The sequence below is a fragment of the Homalodisca vitripennis genome, chromosome 7 (genome assembly GCF_021130785.1).
Source record: "Homalodisca vitripennis isolate AUS2020 chromosome 7, UT_GWSS_2.1, whole genome shotgun sequence".
Lineage (NCBI taxonomy): Eukaryota > Metazoa > Arthropoda > Insecta > Hemiptera > Cicadellidae > Homalodisca > Homalodisca vitripennis.
Window position 1 is genome coordinate 138,750,405 of NC_060213.1, and position 20,478 is coordinate 138,770,882.

The 20,478-nt window shown below is 32.2% G+C and overlaps 1 protein-coding gene across 5 annotated transcripts in view; it reads left to right on the forward strand.

Annotated features, from left to right (window-relative positions):
* The first annotated feature begins 2,217 nt into the window (after positions 1 to 2,217).
* Positions 2,218 to 20,478, forward strand: part of LOC124366412 (cyclin-dependent kinase 12) — a 68,100-nt gene continuing 49,839 nt past the window's right edge. For 3 of the 5 annotated variants that reach the window (XM_046822943.1, XM_046822947.1, XM_046822948.1), the window contains exons 1-2: positions 2,218 to 2,507; positions 18,963 to 19,116. In XM_046822943.1, coding sequence (XP_046678899.1) covers positions 18,968 to 19,116 — 149 coding nt within the window. In that variant the 5' untranslated portion in view covers positions 2,218 to 2,507; positions 18,963 to 18,967. Of the gene's footprint in view, positions 2,508 to 15,497; positions 15,598 to 18,962; positions 19,117 to 20,478 lie in introns of all 5 variants that reach the window. The other 2 variants (XM_046822946.1, XM_046822944.1) reach the window with 2 other exon arrangements.

Here is a 20,478-nt window from a genome sequence, read left to right on the forward strand (position 1 = left end):
TTTAGCAAGAATTTCAAATTCCAATTTTAGTAATGTTTTATTCAACTTTACCATTTACAATAACAAATTTTAATTATTTTCAAATTATGTACAATGTTTTAGTAAACAAAATATATTTCTACAGTTAAAATTTGTGCAATTCTTATTTTCATTCAATTCCTTGTTCCTATTGTGCAATTTAATAATATTCATATCAATAAATATTCTACCGAGAAAAAGACGTTGTCACGTAAAATCTTCGCCCGTAAAACCGACTTTACAGGCAACCATAATTTTTTTTTAGTAATGAAGTAGCTACAATTCACCACTTCATCCATTCTAACGTACATTAAATAATCTATTTCTGCCAATACAAGAATATAATAAGAGTATTATAATTTAAAGTGAATGTTGAGTTTAGTGCACCTTCCTCTTAGTACATTGTCTGGAATCTGATGCTGAAACAGACTTGATTCATAGAATCTGGAGTCGTGGTCACCTGAAGAAATCCAAATAAAGTCGATGATGAAGAAGCTCAAAATGAACTCTATATCATTTCGAAATCAGACACTACATTACAAAATACAGTACAGTATAGTGAAGAGGTATTCTCATTGTGTCTTCAGATGCACTACAATGTTTTAGACACAATCTGTAAGCATGGTGGAGCAACACGATAATACAAAAATGATTGGTGTTGTGTATAGTTTTTTATTAAGTGCATGTTTTAGAGTCAGTGAAGTTGACACAAGCATGGTGGTTGTGATTCCTGACTTAGACGTGTCACAACGCTTTGGTATGGTTTGTTTATTTTAACTTAGTTTGTAATTGTGTATTAGGTTAGTTATTTACCTGCAGAAGAGATCAGATTGCTGATTTCGAAACGTAGTGTTACTGATTTTTTGTTTCACTGAACGATGGTAAATGTCCGGGAAAATTCTGTTTCCTTCACAAATGCTTAAGCTATATTGGATTTCTGCAATAAAACTTCAACTGAAGATAAAAATTGTACATCCCAAGCTGAGTTTATTATGCCATAAACAGTCACTTTTATTTAGTTTTTGTTCTGAAATATACACTTGTAGAATAAAAAGAAAAAAAGCACATTCCTTTCATACATTTAACAGCGATGACATTTAGAGTCAAAGGTCATTAAGTACACACAAAACCTTTTTATATGGTTATTTAACCCTTAAAAAGTTCTCGATTATTAACGATTTCTAAGAATCAGTTTAATGTAAACTATCAGCCGTGAAACTATCAGAGTAAAATTTGCTAACAAGATAACAGAATAGCAACTGTTCTATAGTATAGCAGGCAGATCCAAAATCACCCAAGTACGTCTTAAAAAGGAATGGTTAATGTGCGTAGTTTCAAGGCTGCACAAGTGTGTTGGGACATATAATATCTGTGATATTCTGTTCCTGTAATTGGTAACTAAAATCGTTACCGACTTGGAGGAAATTCCTTGTCGCTTTTCTAAGCACTCGGCATAGGTATGTACTGGTATGAATGTATTTCTTCACTCTTGGCTGGATTTTAATAAACCCAGATGGGGGATCTATATTACAAAGGTTAAAAGTACACACGAGAACAAGTTCTTCTACCTATTTTTAAGCAATTTCAATCGATCCAAAATATTGCTTCTAAATGTTGCTAGATCTGTTTATACCTGAGTATAGAGGGATCAAAACAGCCCTCCCTTGGAAGAAATAAAAATACGAGGTATTGTACAATCATGTTGTCATCAGTGATGATTCAAATGCGGCTGTAATTATTTTACAATTTTCATGATAATGCCGGAAAAGTAGATGGAAACAGTTAACAAATTAAACTTTCATCTAAGAAGCTGATGGGTTTTCAGAAAATTTTCCATCATATCAGTGAGTCTCACAAAGTCTATACGCCCTGTTCTCTTCAATACAGTCCAAAAGATTGTACTGTTATCGGAAACAGCACAACAGGCATCTTACGAAAATGGGAATTTTGGATTCCATGACAGAAAAATACATTTCACTTTTCCAGGAGTCCAAACACCCAACATAAGGTCTGACGGAAACAATTTGGTAAGAAAATAGTATATTGTAGTTTATGCAATATTATAGCGTTTACATTTTATACATTATGTATAGTATAACTTTAAATTCTTGTTATGGAAAAACAATTGTTGGTATTACAGAAGTTCACATGATTGGCACTTTGCCACTCAGGCGCTCGTGTAGTCATGACGTGACGACATCGAAAGATAATGAAATGGAAATGGCCGACAAGGCGTAGTCGTATGAGACTATGATGATTCTGAATTCCGTTTTGGATACAATTGCCAATCAATAATTGACCAATCAAGAAAATAAAGTTTATTAAACGATTCCAACATCATATATATTTGAAGTTTTCTTTAAGACATTTAATTTTAAGATTACCGGTCTAAACAAACGATACATAGTGATGAAGATCATCAGCAAGATCGCTTGCAGAGACCAACCAAGTTGAATAGATTACTTCCACGTCGCCGTTCATTGTTATTGGTAAGTACTGCTTCAATTTTGCTTTGCCTGTATTATATTACTCTACTTAACAAAATGTTGTAACGTTGCCAATTAGCCTAGTATTATAATAGTGAGATCCAGATTATGTGTGTAAAGGTGGTTCTTGTATAGATTTTCAAGATGGCGGTTGTTATGTTACAATATTTGCAATAAAATTATTTTCCTTCTTAGACCTAATATTGATGCAATATAAAAAGATACTTTTAAAATTGCAGTTAAGTTATCAAAATTAAATTTAGACTTTTATTTAGGAAAGATTCAATAAAGTTAGTGTAGTAAATTATTTAATTTTAAGAAATTTATTAAATTTGGAACAGACTAGGCCTTCTCTACTTAACCTGAATTAATTTTGAAAGCTAAATATAATTTATGTTAAGTGTTACTTATTTAAATAGAATTTAGTGCTTATAATTCAATTCATTATTTACATGAACAAATCTGAATGATATGTAGAAGGCTAGCTAATTTTTTTTCTTACATCGATGAATTAACTTTTATAAATGTGAATTACTGAGCAGTTACACGATTAAGAATGAAATATTATACATTTTTAATTGGTCATGTTTTTTTTTAAGAGTGAGAGTATGAATTCCACTTGTAATCGTGTATTATTTTTAAATCGAGAAAGGATATTTTTATGTCATCAAAAGTTACAAGGTGCTTAATAATTGTAGATTGTACATACATACAAAATTAGGAAGTTATAGTTACATTAGCTTTGCTTATATGTTTAACCTGTTTGTTTTTTTACAATGTTTTGTCATGTATAAAAAGTTGTTAAATTTAAAAAATCTGTTTATTAAACATTTATTAAATAGTATAGGCCTAGTTGTTTTAAAAACTTGTTTGCATTATTCACAAATTGGCTCACATCAGCAGCAACCAACACAAGGTTTTCCCTGTCACAAGACCATGTGACACCCAGCACCTATGTAGAACAAGGAAATATTACTCCACATGAGAAAAGTAGTTCGCTTACAACATTCTATGACTTTATTTGTCATTTCCATCCCTTGAAATGTTACATTGTTTTATTCAAGAGGATGATAGCAAAAGGCTAAAAACGCAAAACTCCTCTTTTGTCACTCCGGTTGTTACTTTCACATTCACCAAATATTTGAACTCTTTGAAGGTCTCTGATTGGTCCTAGTTGGCAGACCCGAGTTTTCTGCACCACAATATCTGTCCTAAAACTGCATTGCAGCGATATATTGACATCCTTAATTTGACCACATTAATCCCTTACTTCTGTTTGGTTTGCATATAATATTAAACAAGACATGAAAATATTTTCAGAAATTATTATATTTATTTTAAAGGTTTTTTTCAAGGTGAATGCCTTTTCCGTAAGATATTAAGCTTTTATGTTAGTTTGCATGGTTTGCTGTATTGTATTGTTGTTTTTTCAAACACTTCTTTGAAGATATTTGCGTAGTAGTAATTAATTGTTAATTATAAAGATGACGTTTTGCTGTAGGCAACAACAATAAACTATAAGTTTTAATTATTGTTGGGTGTCTATTGTTGTATGGTTAAGTAGCACTCGTCAAGGTCACCGCTATATGTCAGATAACACCTATAACCCTCTCAGCTGCTAGTAGTAGTCTGATCACGATAATGCTTCCACTACAATTGTTTGCTGGGATTTATTTCTGTGTTCCCATTTCCACTGTTCCCAGTAATTTGATATTTAATCCTTAAAGCGCTAATTTAAATTACTGTCAAACGCTAAGACATAAAAAAAATATTTTTTTTTATTTCCCAATGCTAATTTTTGTTTTATATTCCTTGGTATTACCTTTATAAGAAAAAAATAATAAACATGTAATATTACATATTTTTGAGAATTTTATACGCACAAAAACATTTAAAATTTTGAATAAACTGCATTGCAGGATAATGTACATAGGAACACTATTTGACAGATTACATTACATTTATACAGGTTATTTATGATGAGTATTTATAAATGAGTATGAGTATTTATAATATTGTAAATGAAGTTTCTGTATAATTAGTGCATAAAAATAAATAAGATTTTGAAATGTAGTAATATGAAATTCAACACAAAGGAACTTATTTATACGATAGCCTACAAGGGAAATGAAACAAATATTGTTCTTATAAACCTCATTTATTTAGAATAAATAAACTGGATTTGTATGTTGAAACTGGTATAAAATACAAAACAAATAATTAAAAAAAAAATATTACACATAATATACCAAAAATGCGCTCATTCGTCAAAACTTGGATCATCTGGATTAGTCATTATAACAAAAAGTTAAACTAAATGTTAGTAAAAACAAACTAAAACACTTAGAATAACAACGGACTGATTCAAAACACTTTGTTTAACAATATAACCAACATACGACCAACAAACACGTAGTTAAACAGCTGAATGAAACGAACGCGTCTGTAGGCGTATGCCGTGTCACAGGCCATACAAAAAATGGCGGCGATTGCTTTCAACCCGAGTAGATACCGTTACAAAGTCCACCAACGGTGACAAAGCGTTTTGTCTAGTCCCGACAGTCGAAAGGAACATCGATCTGCTCTTATACGGAAGTTCTAGTAACTAATTCTTCGCCATTTCAAAAGTAAAACTTTTGCATTTGTAGACGTTATCCGCGTTTAAAGCATCGGCAGTTCCGCGTCTATAGGCGTTAGCCGCGTTGAAGGTTTAATTATTTATTATTTATAAGCTCTAAGTGATCTGAGTTTGAATTGAGTCACTATCTTAAGGAATGGTTTTCTTTTTTTTTTTTTTTTTTCAATCTGCACTTCTGGCGAAAAAAAGAAAAACATCCTGTGAAGTAATACCTAATTCAAGCTCAGAGCTACTGTACAACAATGCAGACACCCAGCAGTAATCAAAAATAATATTATATTGTCACTTCCCCTAGTAAAAACCATGCATCTTTATTATTTAAAAGTATCAAATGTTAATTTTCAATTTTTGTGTGAGTATATGCATAGTTTCTTACAATAATAATGGTCTTTAGAAGTATTTAACCATGTTTTAACAATTAAATACTATGACAAAATAGAAATGTCAAAGTTACTAATAAATTGAAAAATAAAAAAATATTGATTAAAAATAATTGTTGGTATATGTTTTAAAAATTATAATAACCAACAAAATCATTAAGATATTACTATTTATAGATGAGTTAGTCTACAATAGTTTTTGTAGAAGTATGACAAAAGCGCCACCTTTAGACTGTCATTTTCATAAGTGCATTGGATGTAATGGTTGTGATGTTAATGTAAACTGAATTTATGATCTGGTCACGAAAGGGCAAAAAATTGCAAGATAAAATATTTTAACTAACCAAGTCTAAAAGGGACTTAATATTTTTCTTGTAATTAGTTAGGCTAATTTCATTTTTTTTTTTAAATTTTTAGTTAAAAATGCCATTTTAAGCTCCAGTTCTTTAAAATTAATAGGTTGTCAATTATTTGCTGAAAGAATATTTAATATATTATCATATTTTGAAAGATTGACTAAATGTTACCATTTTTAGTAATACGCACACACATGCCATATTTAATATTTTTATTTGTAACTCAAATGTTAATATCTTGTTAAAGTTACATGTGACTTTGTAATTTGAGGTATCACTCTATGTGTTATTGCAATTTGATCTTAATAATGTTGAGGTAGGTTCACTCTATGTGTTATTGCAATTTGACTTAATGTGAGGTATCACTCTATGTGTCATCCCATATGACTTAATTTGAGGTATCACTCTATGTGTTATTGCAATTTGACTTAATTTGAGGTATCACTCTATGTGTTATTGCAATTTGACTTAATGTGAGGTATCACTCTATGTGTCATCCCATGTGACTTAATTTGAGGTATCACTCTATATGTCATTGCAATTTGACTTAATCTGAGGTATCACTCTTTGTATCAGTGCAATTTTACTTAATTTGAGGTATCACCCTTTGTGTTATCCCATTTGACTTAATTTGATATATCACTCTTTGTGTCATCACATTTGACTTAATTTGAGGTATTAATTTGTGTCATCCTATTTGACTTAATTTGAGGTATCACTATGTCATCCCATTTGACTTAATTTGAGGTATTAATTATGTGTCATCCTATTTAACTTAATTTGAGGTATCACTATGTCATCCCATTTGACTTAATTTGAGATATCACTGTATGTGTCATCCCATCTAATTTGAGGTATTATTTTGTGTCATCCCATTTGAGTTAAAAAAGTTGGGCATAACTTTACAATTTAATTAAACACTTTTTAGGTAAATGTTATTATGTATTCCCAGAAGAAAATTCCCAAAGAAATTTTCAATTGTCGAGCTCAGGTCGCCAAAGCAATTTGCTTTTAATACAGAATACAGAATACAGAAAGCTTTATTCATGATCATCAAGAACAGAATAGTTGTCAATCAATAATAAAAATAATAAGTTATGAAACATAACATTGAAAGGAAAGAACAAAAATTAACAACAAAAACATTACAAATCAGGAGTTGAGAATGTCATAAAACTCATCGAGACTGTAGATAGAGTTCTTCACCAGCCACTTGTGTAGTCTTCTTTTTAGAGTTTTAGCGTTGCCGGTCTTGATGGCATCAGGAAGGGAGTTCAGAAGCTTGGTTCCAGCAAATGATGGTTTTTTGGTGAAGAGCGTTGTTCTATGAGCTGGTAGACGGTGAGCTTGAGCCTGTCTAGTGTAGTAGTTGTGCACCTCACTGTTTCTCGGGAAGTTTTGCTTGGAAGCATATATGATGACTTCGATGATGTAGATTGAAGTCACAGTGAGAATGTCGAGTTCAGTAAAAGATTCTCTGCAGCTGTCTCGGGAAGAGAGGTCGGCCATGATTCTTATGGCCCGCTTCTGCAAGATTAGTACCCTCTGGAGATTACCATTTGAAGAACTCCCCCAAAGGATGATTCCATACCGAAGATGGCTCTCAAAGAGAGAGTGGTAGGCTATTTTTAGAGCAGATGTTGTGCCCGTAGCTTTTATCCTTTTGAGAGCAAAGAGAGCAGAGCTGAGCTTTGAGCTAAGGTAATCAATGTGGCAACTCCATGTAAGATTTTGGTCTAATATCATACCTAAATGTTTAAGCTCATCCACTTTTTCTAGATCTGGTGGGCCTGATATGTGGTCTTTATGTCTGCCTAGTGCAAGGAGTTTTGTTTTGGATGGGTTGAAAACAAGGTCGTTATTTAGGCAATATTGTTGGGCCATGCTAACAGATATATACGTGTTGATTTCTAGTGACTCCGCTGTTGAACTGCTGGTGATAAGAGCTGTGTCATCTGCGTATGATACAGGATGACTAAAAGCCTCGAGTGTTTTACCTAGATCACTAGTGAATAAAATGAATAGGACGGGTCCCAACACAGATCCTTGCGGAACTCCTCTTCTAACATACTGTGGAAGTGAATGAAGAGCCTTCGTCAAGCCCTTAGCTGTGTGTTTCAGCTCAACTATTTGCTGTCGCCCAGAGAGGTAGCTTTCGAACCATTTCAGGGCTATACCGCTGACACCCAAGGTCCTGATTTTGTATAAAATAAGCTTATGAGACAGTGAGTCAAATGCTTTACTCATATCGAGAAAAACAGTTGTTACAGTATTTTCAGACTCAATATTATCAATTATACACTCAATGAGCTCAGCAAGGGCGGTGATAGTCGATTTGCCCGGGATGAACCCATGTTGTCCTTTTGGCAGCAGATTGTTACGCTGAAGGTGCTCTAACAGTCTCGAGAGAGAACTATTTTTTCCAAAACTTTTGATACAGTGGGCACAAGGGAGATTGGTCTATAGTTCTTGATGTCGTGCTTACTCCCTTGCTTATGCAGTGGATATACCTTTGACATTTTTAATTTTGAGGGAAATTTAATTCTATTCCTAATTGTGTGTAGTAGATAGCATGAACTCATTACTATACTAATCTACTGAATGTTTTTACCAACAGTTTTTGTTTAGTTTTCTAAAAACCTTTTGCTAACATTCTATAGATGGCAGTGTTGTATTTAGAAGTGGAAGAATCAGCTGAATGTATCCTGCACTGTGCAGCGCTACGAGTCTATTGTTTTCCTAAACTGTTTTTATGTACAGTAATTAGTTTTGAATTTTACTCTATAATTTGCTTTATATTATTATTTGTTGTTAACCCATTGGATATTTTATTTTTGTATTATTAATATTTAATTGAAATTGATCATATTTAGAATAGTCCTGATCATGAGAACATTTTGATTAAGAATACATATTTATATTTAAAATTTAAAATGGGGTTTTTAATAAAAATTTGTGGTTGTGTTAAATTTGAACTATATAGTATTCAGTGTAATAGTAAATAGTAGTGAAATGCTCAAGAATTTAAGAAAAATATTTTTCTAACAAAAGAAATTCTCTTAAGGTAAGTACATGTATTATAACGTGTTGGTTTTTGTTTAATATTATTATTTATGGCACAGAAGAGTAATATCTTCTTGTACAACTAAATGAAATAACGAATTTTACCATAAAATAAGGAACTTATAGAACACTTGCCATCGTTCAGTGAAACAAGAAAACAGTAAACACTACGTTTCGAGATCTGCAATCTGATCTCTTCTTCAGGTAAAGAACTAACCTAATACATAATTACAAACTAGGTTAAAATAAACAAATCTTACTAAAGCGTTGTGGCACGCCTAAGTCAGGAATCACAACCTACATGGTTGTTTGTCAACTTCACTAACTCTAAAGACATGCACCTAACACAAAACTATACCAAACACTAATCATTAAAACTAAACTACGGAATACAGGTCACAATACGTCTTCACTCGTCTACTAACCACCTACGGCTGACCAGAGGGACTAGCCAATGGTAATTCGTGACGGCTGGCTAAAACAAGATGGCGGAAATACAAGGGAAGGGGGACAGGAATGGGCCCTTTCGTTATTATTGGTTCATGCGAGATGAACTTCTTAAAACCATATTGTGACTCCGCATTGGTTTATTACAAAATATCCGATCCGTTTGATACTTTTGGTTTTCTCTTTAGTTCATTTTTTAGAATTGGCAACCAAAGCGGCCTAATCTCGACTGATGGTTGACTGATTGGTTGGTCTGCCAATTTAATGTATGTTGCCTCAATTAATTTCCTTTGAAGAAATGTGGTTCCCGATGTATTATGTGGGCTTCATCCCAATTCATATGATGGTCTTCGGACCAGCAATGGTGTGCAATTTTTGACTTTTCTGTGAAACCCCTTTCTCGTGTTTTCTTTGTGTTCTTTTATCCTTACGTTTAGTGGTCTTTTTGTCTCGCCTATGTATTCCCTATTTGCAGCTACATTTTATACTGTAAACACAGTTTTTGGAATCCTGTGTGGGATTTTTTGGTTTTGTTTTTACGAGACTTTGTCTAAGAGTGTTGTGTGTTTTAAACGCGGTTCTAATGTTGTACTTTCTACCTACTCTTCTAATTTTCTCCGATAATCCCGGCACATAAGGGATTGACATAAATGCAAATTTATCAAAATTCTGTTTTTCTGACTCAGGAATGATTCTTCTGGTTCGTTTGCACTTATTAATTACTAATTGAGGGTATCCATTGCTTCTGAGATCCGATTCAATTTTCTTAAATTCTTCTTTTAGTCCATCTTTATTTGAGCACAAGCTCTTTGCTCTATCAAACAACGAGTAGGCTACTCCTTCTTTGACAGATTTTTGATGGTTGGAATGATAATTTTAAATATTTTCCTGTGTGTGTTATCTTTCGAAAAACAGTTGTCTTAAGGACATCCCTATCTCTTAATACACACACATCCAAAAAGGGAAGCTTGTTTTGGACTTCCACTTCCATTGTGAGGCGGATGGAAGGAGAAATACTATTAATGTGATTCAAAAAAAATTTATTTAATTCAATGTCTCCATGAGAAAAAATTAACAAAGGTATCATCCACATACCTCCACCAAATCTTCGGTTTGAACTGAGCTGAAGCCAAAGCTTTTCGCTCGGAATTCCCTCCATAAAGATAATTGGCGAAAATAGGAGACAGTGGAGAACCCATTGCCATCCCCTCATCTTGACGGTAAATTTTACCCTCTAACTCAAAATAATTGCATTGAGTGCATAGTTCTAACAGTTCCATAATTACTGCACGGGGAAGTTTAGTTCTATCCTTTAATGTTTGGTTCTTCTTTGAGACGTGGTTTAATAATTCCGAGAGTTTCTGGAACTGGTACATTTGTAAATAGACTTTCGACATCAAAACTTACCAGTTTTGTCAGTTTCAGTCAACTTTAGGGATTTTGACTTCTCTAACGAAATCCCTGGAATTTTTGATGAAAGAGTCAGTTTTTCCTACCAATGGCGTTAAGATGTCCAAGAGGACTTTAGACAATTCCCTGCAAGGTGAATCACTAGAACTAATGATGGGCCGGAGAGGGATGGTAGGTTTGTGGATTTTGGGAAGGCCATACATATGGGGGATTTTGGAGTGGTGAGGAGTTAATTTAGATCTAAATTTATCTGTAAAAAATTCTTTATGTTTTCTTAAGGTGTTTGCTACTTTGCGTTCAAATGAATCAGTCGGGTCTTTATTTAAAACTGTATATTTGATAGTATTTAAAGTTTCCGCAATCTTTTCTTTATACGCTACTGAGTCAAGTACCACAGTAGCGTTGCCTTTGTTGGCAGGTAAAGATTTTGACCGTGTCGTCTTTCCCAAGGATCGACCTGGCCTTTTTTCTCGTCTATTGTCAAATTGGGTTTTGTGGAGGAATTTTTCTGAGTAAAAGACTGGCCTCACAACGAATCCGGTCACCCTGTTCCTCAGGTAACTGTGAAACAGCCGACTCGATTCCAGTTACGAAATCCAGTGCTTTACCGATTTTTTGTGCCACAGAAAAGTTTTAAACCCTTGGATAAGACTGATACTTCCGCTTCATTCAGGATTTTTGAAGAGAGGTTGATTACATTTTTATTATTTGCATCCGTATTCACGTTGCCATCCTTAGGTAAATCACATTTTTGGATTTGTGTCTCAGTTTCAGAAAGAGTTATAAGTTTTGTGAGTGTAGACGTAGTTGATATATTCATTTCTTCATTTGTTTTATAAGTGTTATTCATTTATCTGTGTTTTCTCCTTTTACATCATTTAATTTTTATTGAGGCATTACTCATATCATCACTTTCACTTGTTCATTGTTTTTTATGTGATTCTTACATTTTCATCTTGGAATACTTACACTGTGTTGTGTAATCTTTTAACTTTGTAATTTATTTTGTATTTTACAATCTGTCTGTATTACAATTATTTTCTGTATTAAATGTTCATGATATTGTTGAAACATTATTTTTTAAATGTTGCATATTGCAGAAAAGAAATATAAAACACTGGCCTATCATACTGGATGTTTAGGCCTACAGAGAAATCACAAAGTGGTTTTTTAAAGGTTGATATTTTGATATATCTATTTGATCTGTATTCATGAAAATTAAGAATATATTCTTTTCATTGTACTATGATATATACTATTTTATTGCTCTTGTGTCATCAGTGCCTTTCAAATTATAGTAATAAAATTAATTAATTAGTAACTTAACTATCAATGAATTAAATTTAAAATGTAAAATTATAAAATAAAGACTGATCACAAGTGGTATTCCTCAAGGATCAGTATTGGAACCTCTGCTATTAATAATGTACTTGTAAATAAAATAATAAATTCATCACTGTAGGAATTTTGATGGTATTCACTAAGAACACAATTGTGATGAGCTAGCTGAATTTAGAACATTTTCAAAATGCAGGTTAGATCTTTATGGCTCTGTACTTTTCCAGCAATAAATTCATGGTTAATTCATTTGACTGGGTAATTTTGTATTAAAACTTTCAAAATATAGCATTATAAAATAAAAGAATCTCTGAGTTACTTATTGAAGTTTACATCAAATTATTTTGTGAGGTTTGGTGATGATCTCAGATGAGATGAACATTCTCTAGAAAATTTGATATGTAGGTTATTTGAAGAATATATTTATACATATATATGTATGTGCTACTTAATGTTAACACTATGTAGTAGCAAATAAGGAAAAAGAAGAAAATTTACGGGATTTTAAAAGCTAACATCCCAGGGCCCAACGGGTATCAACATCCAGAATAGGCTATGCATCAACTCTGGAAATGTCATTAATTACCAAATCTGGAACAAATAATTGTATGCATAACAGAAAAAGTAGAAAATATCTGAGTATAATCAAAATATGCACACACACAAAAATATAAACCTTTTATTAAGTGACAGAAATATATGAAATATTTAATATAAGCTAAATATTTTATTATTTGTTGTCACACTTTGAGAACTTATTATAACTAAATTGCGTTTAATGTTAACAACTTAATAAAAAGTTGATATGATATGATAAATAATTTAACCAAAAAGAGTTTGTAAAATATCATGGACTTGAAAAGTTATGAAATTGTAAATTCTATTTATTTATAGAGAGACTTTAAATGTCTAATTTAAATCTCTACAGTGGATGATCTGCACTGTGTTAGTAAAGGTATTTATTTACAAGGAACATTTGGAAGGTGTATTCCATTTTAAAATAGAAACACAAACATTTGTTTAAAGAATTGATTGTTACTTGGACGATAGTAGCCCTCAAACTATTTCTCAACACAGTTAGTACCATTGTTTTGGCACTTGTCGTAGTGGGGGATCAGCTTATGTAAAACTTGGTCATCCTGGGGAAATGAAAATCCTGCCAATGATTCAGCACAGTTTGTGATAACCTAAATGATCAATAACAATCTTATGCCTGAAGATCTCGAGACTCAACGTTATCAATGTGGATTATCTGTTTTCTGTAATCTGACTTTCCAACAAAGTCATTGTCCATTACAGAAGACCTCCCACTTCATCTTTCATTGTGGATATAGTCCGTTCTTCATTGAATTGCCTGCCTATCCCTCTGGAATTATTCCATTACTAGTTGCACTTAAACCTATAATTCTATATAATTTAATCTGACGAGGCCAGTACTGTGTTTCCCATTTCGGGGGACAAGTGTCGGTCTGCGCTTGGTGGACCACATCATTTAAGTGTGGTCAATGTGTCAGGGTAGTCCGATGATTGATTTTCACCTGCCTCACATTAGAAAAGATAATAACAAGACCTTAACTCGAAGTCGGCAGGATTATTAGTGGCTTTTAAACAGTCACAATTAACGCAAGGCTGATCATCTGTAATGATGTCAGTGTGGAGTTCATACACTGATAAAAAACGTCTACACCCACAAAGTACTGATAGTAGCTCTACTACAGCATTTTAGCGAAATGATACTCACTTTTTGGACTTACTTCGTACTAATAAATTTTATTTAATGAATGATAAATTTATTTTCATGAATGAGGTGTTCCAATTTATGTTAACTGAAGTGTTTCTAAAGTCACAATTTTGATTTACAAAATTTTAGCATTTCTTGGCCTGTGCTCATTCTTTCCTCTTGTGTTAGAATAAACAAATCTTATTTATGCCTTTTACACCTTATGCAGGTGCTAAAATTACTTTCCGGTACATACAACATTTTATGGTAGCTCTACTAAATCTTTGGTAATACTGAGCAGTTATTGGGATCAACTCACTTATGAAGATCAGGCAGTTCTTAGAAAGTAAGAAACATGAAAAAATCAAGTGTTGAGAAACCATTTCCGAGTGATCTCTGTTGTAAATTTATGTTCTTAAACTCAAATAAGCAAAGTAATCTATTTATATTACACTAATTTCAAGGTGGGAAAGTGGTCATAGTAATTTGAAACTTTTTCATTGCCCTAAGTTCCAATATTGTTAACGTCGCAAAATAACCCCACTTATGGGCTATTATTGCACCCAATATGTAAATGATATAGATTAACTGTGTCTTTTATCTAGACCGTTGATGAGTTAATACTTTGAACAATATTCGGTTCGATTTGTGACGGGTGGTCATTAGACTAGCGGGAAAACTGTGAATTAAATAACGGTACTTAATTCGTAATTAACTATTTTGCCACTAAATGGTGTAGGCATTCTGATTGGCTTATATTGAGATGTGTAGTTTGCTTTATTAAATTAGCGTGCACGGCTCCTTATTTCAAGGTTTCCCACAACGAAAAACTACCAAAACTGGCATTCACAAACAAGTGTGTGAAAAAGTGTTGTACCGCGATTTTTATTTATTTAAAAAAAACCGTTGTCAAAAAAGTGTGTTTAAAAATAAAAAGTTTGCATAGAAATAATTACTTTGAATTTTTTTGTAATAAAAATTGACCAATAAATTAAAACATGTAATAAAAAAAAAACCAGTGTTTTTTCTATTTAAACAGAGGTTAAACCGTAAATAATTCTAAAACACATCATTCCCTGAAGCTGGAAATCATGTACATCTAAATAATTTACATTTTTGTCTTCAGTCTGTTTTATTTGATGTCAGGTTACGTTACGCAAGTTTCCTGATAATTTCTCCTGAAGTTATAAAAAAGGTTGTTACATTTTTTGCATTCATGGAAGTATTCATAAAGGACACTTTTGAAATAAAAGAAACCCATATAACCAACCAATCATACCACATAAATAATTGTATTTTTTCATTGTCACATATTTGTGTAGTTCTCTTTCTGACCGTAGCAAGGAGTCTCTACCAAGATTGTATCAAGATGAGGTTCTGAGCTTACAATTATTGAAGGAACAGCAACAGCACAATTTTACAACAATGTCAGCCACGCACTGGCTCCTATTGTCAAAAAAGAAATATCATAGGCTATCTATTTAGGAGTAGCATACAATTCAAGTCATAGTAATTTTAGATATGTTATTAACTAAATTACGTAAGTTACTTATGATTCAAATAATATTGTTTGTATTTTTAGTTGATACTGATATTGTTTGGCTTGAATTTCTAATATTCTTTTATACTCATCTGTTTCAGTAGCTGCCTTATCTTTTCTTTTTTGAAGAATTTTGTGTGTGAAGAAATTAGTCTTTCCAAGCTTCGTTAAAATGATGAAAAATTATTTTGTTAAATCAAGGTATTTAAAATGTTTAAAATGCTTTGAGTGAGTGTAATTTTAAATTACTTTATATACTTTTTGAAACATATTGGGTACAATTTTAAATGGTTTCTTAAGTGTATTGTGTATTTATAAGATAGCATTTAATGTACTCGGGTATTTTACGCTTCTAGTCCCCACACCTTAATAATACAACACCATCAGTGTTTTGATTTTTAGTTTGTTCAGCTAAAATATTTAAACAAATTTCTCTGATATAATTTTCCAAAGGTCAATCATATTTTATAGCTATATAACTGTATAACTTCATGGGGTGAACTCGTTTAATCAATCTTCTCCTTTTGTTTATATTTTCTTTACTCTACTACCCATCTGTTAACAATAAAATGTTAATGACAGCGTGGACTTTGGAGATATTTCTGTTTTCTGATTGTTGTTGGAATAAAAACTACTTTAAAATGTTGCAATCTACCAGTTATAAAAAATGGATTGTCCAAACTAAAGTGAAAAATATTCAGTAAAGAAATTTCTGGTTCACACAGAATCACAGTTTATGAAATTTATTTTATTATCCAAACCCAGGATATTTTTATCCTAGGTAAAATTATATTGCTTGTTCTTACAATCAGTACTTACTAACATTAAAATATATATAAAAGTATAAAATATTCAATATCTTTTTGGAAATATTCATTACTTTGAAATGTTATAAAGTCGCTTTGTTTATATAAAATTAATAGTTTTTTTATGGCAAATAAGTTAAAATTATGGGTTTTTAATATTTTATCAACTAGTTTGCTATGATTACTTTTACCTTATCATTGTTGTGTTGGGTAGGAGGAACAATGAAATATTTTATTAGGTGGTTTTATCTTTTGTAAGAATAGACTGCGGTAATATGTACAGAAGACAATATTTTAAAAGAATACTAAATATATTTCAAAGGAATGAACCACATGACTTGATAACAAAGCTTGAACCGGTTTGTAAATATTTCACAGATGGATTGAGAGAGGACTTTTTTATATTTTAAAATAAAGTAAAGGATCTATTAACAGCAACCAGGACTACCTCGGATTTGGAAAAACTCTGATAGTACGGAGGTTGCAATAAAATATTTTTTTATTTACAGAAGAACTCAATATTTATTAATAAAAATGGTTGATTAATACATAAAGTGTCCTTGATATAAAACGAAAATTATAAGGAATACTACTACTTGTCAGTCAAACATTTTATCCATTTTTGCTATCAGCTCTTGTCTCTTTTTTTCACCCTAATGTTGTGCCAATAATGAAAAAAGGTTTCATCATGGACTTAGCTGTCTTCTTTTTGGGGTGATATAAGTATGGCTGCTTCCGAGATCTTCACAACCCAACAGAATGGGAAGTTTGAGGAACAATTTCATCTGGCATCTAGTAAATTTGATGGTCATTAAGTCACTGTTCGGCATCTTCATTGGATAGTAAGTAAACCTATTACCTAGTTGCAACCAATGTGGTAGTTATACTCCCCCTTACCGTTATTGTTTGGATGAAGAACGGTAAATGCAGCCATAAAAATGGTGCTCAAGTGTTCCGGGCCCCCCCACACAAAAATGGGATAGCTTCATGTAATCGGACTTTACTGTACAAAAAGTTGTTCTTTGAACGATTCACTCAAAAATAAATCACAATCTATTGTGCATTTCATGATCTTGAGAAATATAAGGCCAAACACAAGGACACTACGGATGAGGTGTGTGACCAAGAAGGCTAGGAAATGGTAACAGTTTTGTGAGTGCGTTCTGACCTATTAAGAAAGCAAAGTTCTGGAGTCATAGCCCTGAAAAACTGGATAAGGCCACCTAGTGTAGCCTTACAAGGACCTGGATACTTCACATTGTTGCTTACCGATCACTGAGTCCTCTGCACGTGAATCGACTGGTTTTGTAATGTAAGTTTTAAACCAGTTATATTAACTATTTGGTGACTTTGCTGGTTTGTAGAGGTGATTTTCAGGACAACAATTAAACAGTGGCTTTCGTTTTTCTCAGCGGTTCTATTAGTTTTGTAGTTAAAAGCAGTGCTATATCCGATTTTCAATTTCGATGCCTTGTATAATGTTGCTTTCACATCATATAACATAAAATGCCTTAAAAGTTCTCAATTTTTTTCTGTTTTGTAAACTGAAAAAAAAAAAAAAAAAAAAAAAAAAAAAAAAAAAAAAAAAACAGCAGAGTTGAGTTTGTTTCCCCAAAAAACACATATTTGTTATGAGGAAATATTTGTAATGATAAAAGCAATAGACGATGTATTGATCTACCTTCCAAACCCCAAATATATCAACATATGCAGTTAGTGATGTGCCGCTCCTGGACATCCATGAGGTTGCCCAGACTTAAGTGACACATAGGTTTTTGCTGTACCCGGTAGGTTTATCTGGAATGTATAAACCAGCCAGAAGTGAATCCTGCTGATGACCCCTACCTATAACATAAACCACTACCTTAGATCTCTTACTCGCCTCAGAACTTCAGTCTACATCCACAGATTTGATTACGTTGATGATTTATTTAAAAAATTTAGTATTATAAAACTAGCAGGACTTGAAACATACTTTTTCAAATACTATCTGGGGTAAGTAGCAGTGTATGTGTTAATGGTACTTACTTTGTTTTTTCAAAAACCGCAGTATACTCAGACGCACAAAGTTTTAAATTTCCATTCAAGTTTTAGAGAAATTAGATAATTTTTAGGTGTTGTGAAGAGCCAAAGCCGTTTTTTATTCATTAAATTACATTTCATTCATGAATTGGAGACAAGGAAATGTTTTAATGGTCTCCAATGTTCATTTATGATGTATTCTTCGATACATCTAGTTATCAGAATAAAGATATGAAAAAAGAAGTACATTCTAATTTTTGTAATACGTTGAACTAAATTGACCGTTTACTATAAAACATATAAGTATGAGATGAAGAACCCAAGTTAGGATAAACTTGTGTATCTGTGTATTTTTGAACAGACATATTTATTTTCATAATGTGGGTTGAGATTGAAAGTTAAACAAAGAACATCCGTTGCAAGAAAAATTAATGAATGGGTCATAAATCAATGTTTTGGTTGTGGGATGGGGAGTGAGCAACTTTTAATCACTACCAATTTTGTGTATTCTCCTCTTATACTTTGAACCAAAAAGATTTTTGTTTTGAAGTGAATAATTTAATACAGTGCCAAATTTTGCATAAATTATTAATTTTGAAACCTCTTAACATATTGTTGCTTCACCAAGGCACATGAAAAAATGCCTGCTTTTAAAAATTATTGTATAATTTCTCCATTATGTATTTGTATTGTATGTAGGGAAGTGAATCTGTTTGATTTCCCGATGTTGTGATGCAGGTGTAATGCCCAGTGGACAAGATGCGGATCAGAACGGTACCGAGTGTCTGCCCCAACACAACTTCTCACAGCGTGATCTGGACAGCCCTGAGTCAGGCGAGATAGATGGGGCTAGTATGGACTCTATTGTGAACTCATACAAGCATTCCCGTAGGTACGTTGTCTCAGGTGAACCCCACTGTGAATCAGATCATCTTTAAATTCTAGAGGATCTGTTACTGGCTATTTCTTTACAACACTGACTCGTGAAAACTATTTAATAAGTTTTTTTACAACACAGACTGTCGTGAAAACTGTTTTATAAATCTGTATAACACAGACTCGTGAAAACCGTTTTCTAAATTTCTTGTGAAAACTGTTTCATAAATTTCTGTATAACACAGACTCGTGAAAACCGTTTTGTAAATTTCTTTACAGCACAGACTGTCGTGAAAACAGTTTTGTAAATTTCTTTACAGCACAGACTGTCGTGAAAAACCGTTTTGTAAATTTCTTTTTACAATACAGACTGTCGTGAAAACTATTTCTTAAATTTCTTTACAACTCGTGGAAACCGTTTCATAATTGGAATGTTACATACATTTCAGTTTTTAATATATTAAGACTGCTTTGTCTATACCAAAAATGATCGATCATAAGTCTATGTTTCAAAATACAGTATTTGTTATTATCTGATTTATAGCCTATAGTTAATCTTTGAGTTTAATTTAATTATTAAATTGTTATTTAGTTTGTATTATTATTATTAATTGTTATTTTTACTAAGTTAATTCCTTTTTAACCAATTTGATATGAAAGATATTAATTTAATTATTAGTAAAATTCCTATCGTAACCTTCATTCTTTATTTTTCACTGTTCGTACGGTCTGTATGAGGATAGTTCATTTGTATAGCAATCTGATGCTACCAAAATATGAGTAGGTGTTAGACTTTACAAAAGGAGTTAAAAAAGTGATTTTTTGCCCTGAAAAAAAATTCAAATTTTTGTGGACTTGTCAAAGGTTGTATTGTTTTACCAAAAGTGCATAGTTCTTGATGTTTTAGTTACATAATTTTTCTATCTTGATAAATATACATGCTTATTTATTTATAGTCTTCAGTAGTTTTCTTAAATCTTTAAGAGCTTGATAAAGGTTGATGTTTTATTTGCTGGTTGTTTGTAAAATTTATCGTAATATCAAGATTACTTGTACGTTTTTCACCTACTGTCATAAAGTTGTCATCCTCACCCCTGCCGGTCACAGTTACGCTGTCATTAATGTCTATTACGTGTACTAATGTTTACTATGTTGCCAACACGCTGTAAAGGCACTTGCCCTAGGTCATACGGACCTGCAGGACGAGCTGTTAGTATACAAAGAGTTTATTGCAACTACCAACATTACCAATGTAACCAACTTGCCCTCAATACTAACATCCATGCTGTATCATCTGTTTGATAATTTAATTTCGGTTAGTCCATTTTCATCATGTATGTTCTTACTGTATTTATAAAAACGTGTGTTAATCCATAAT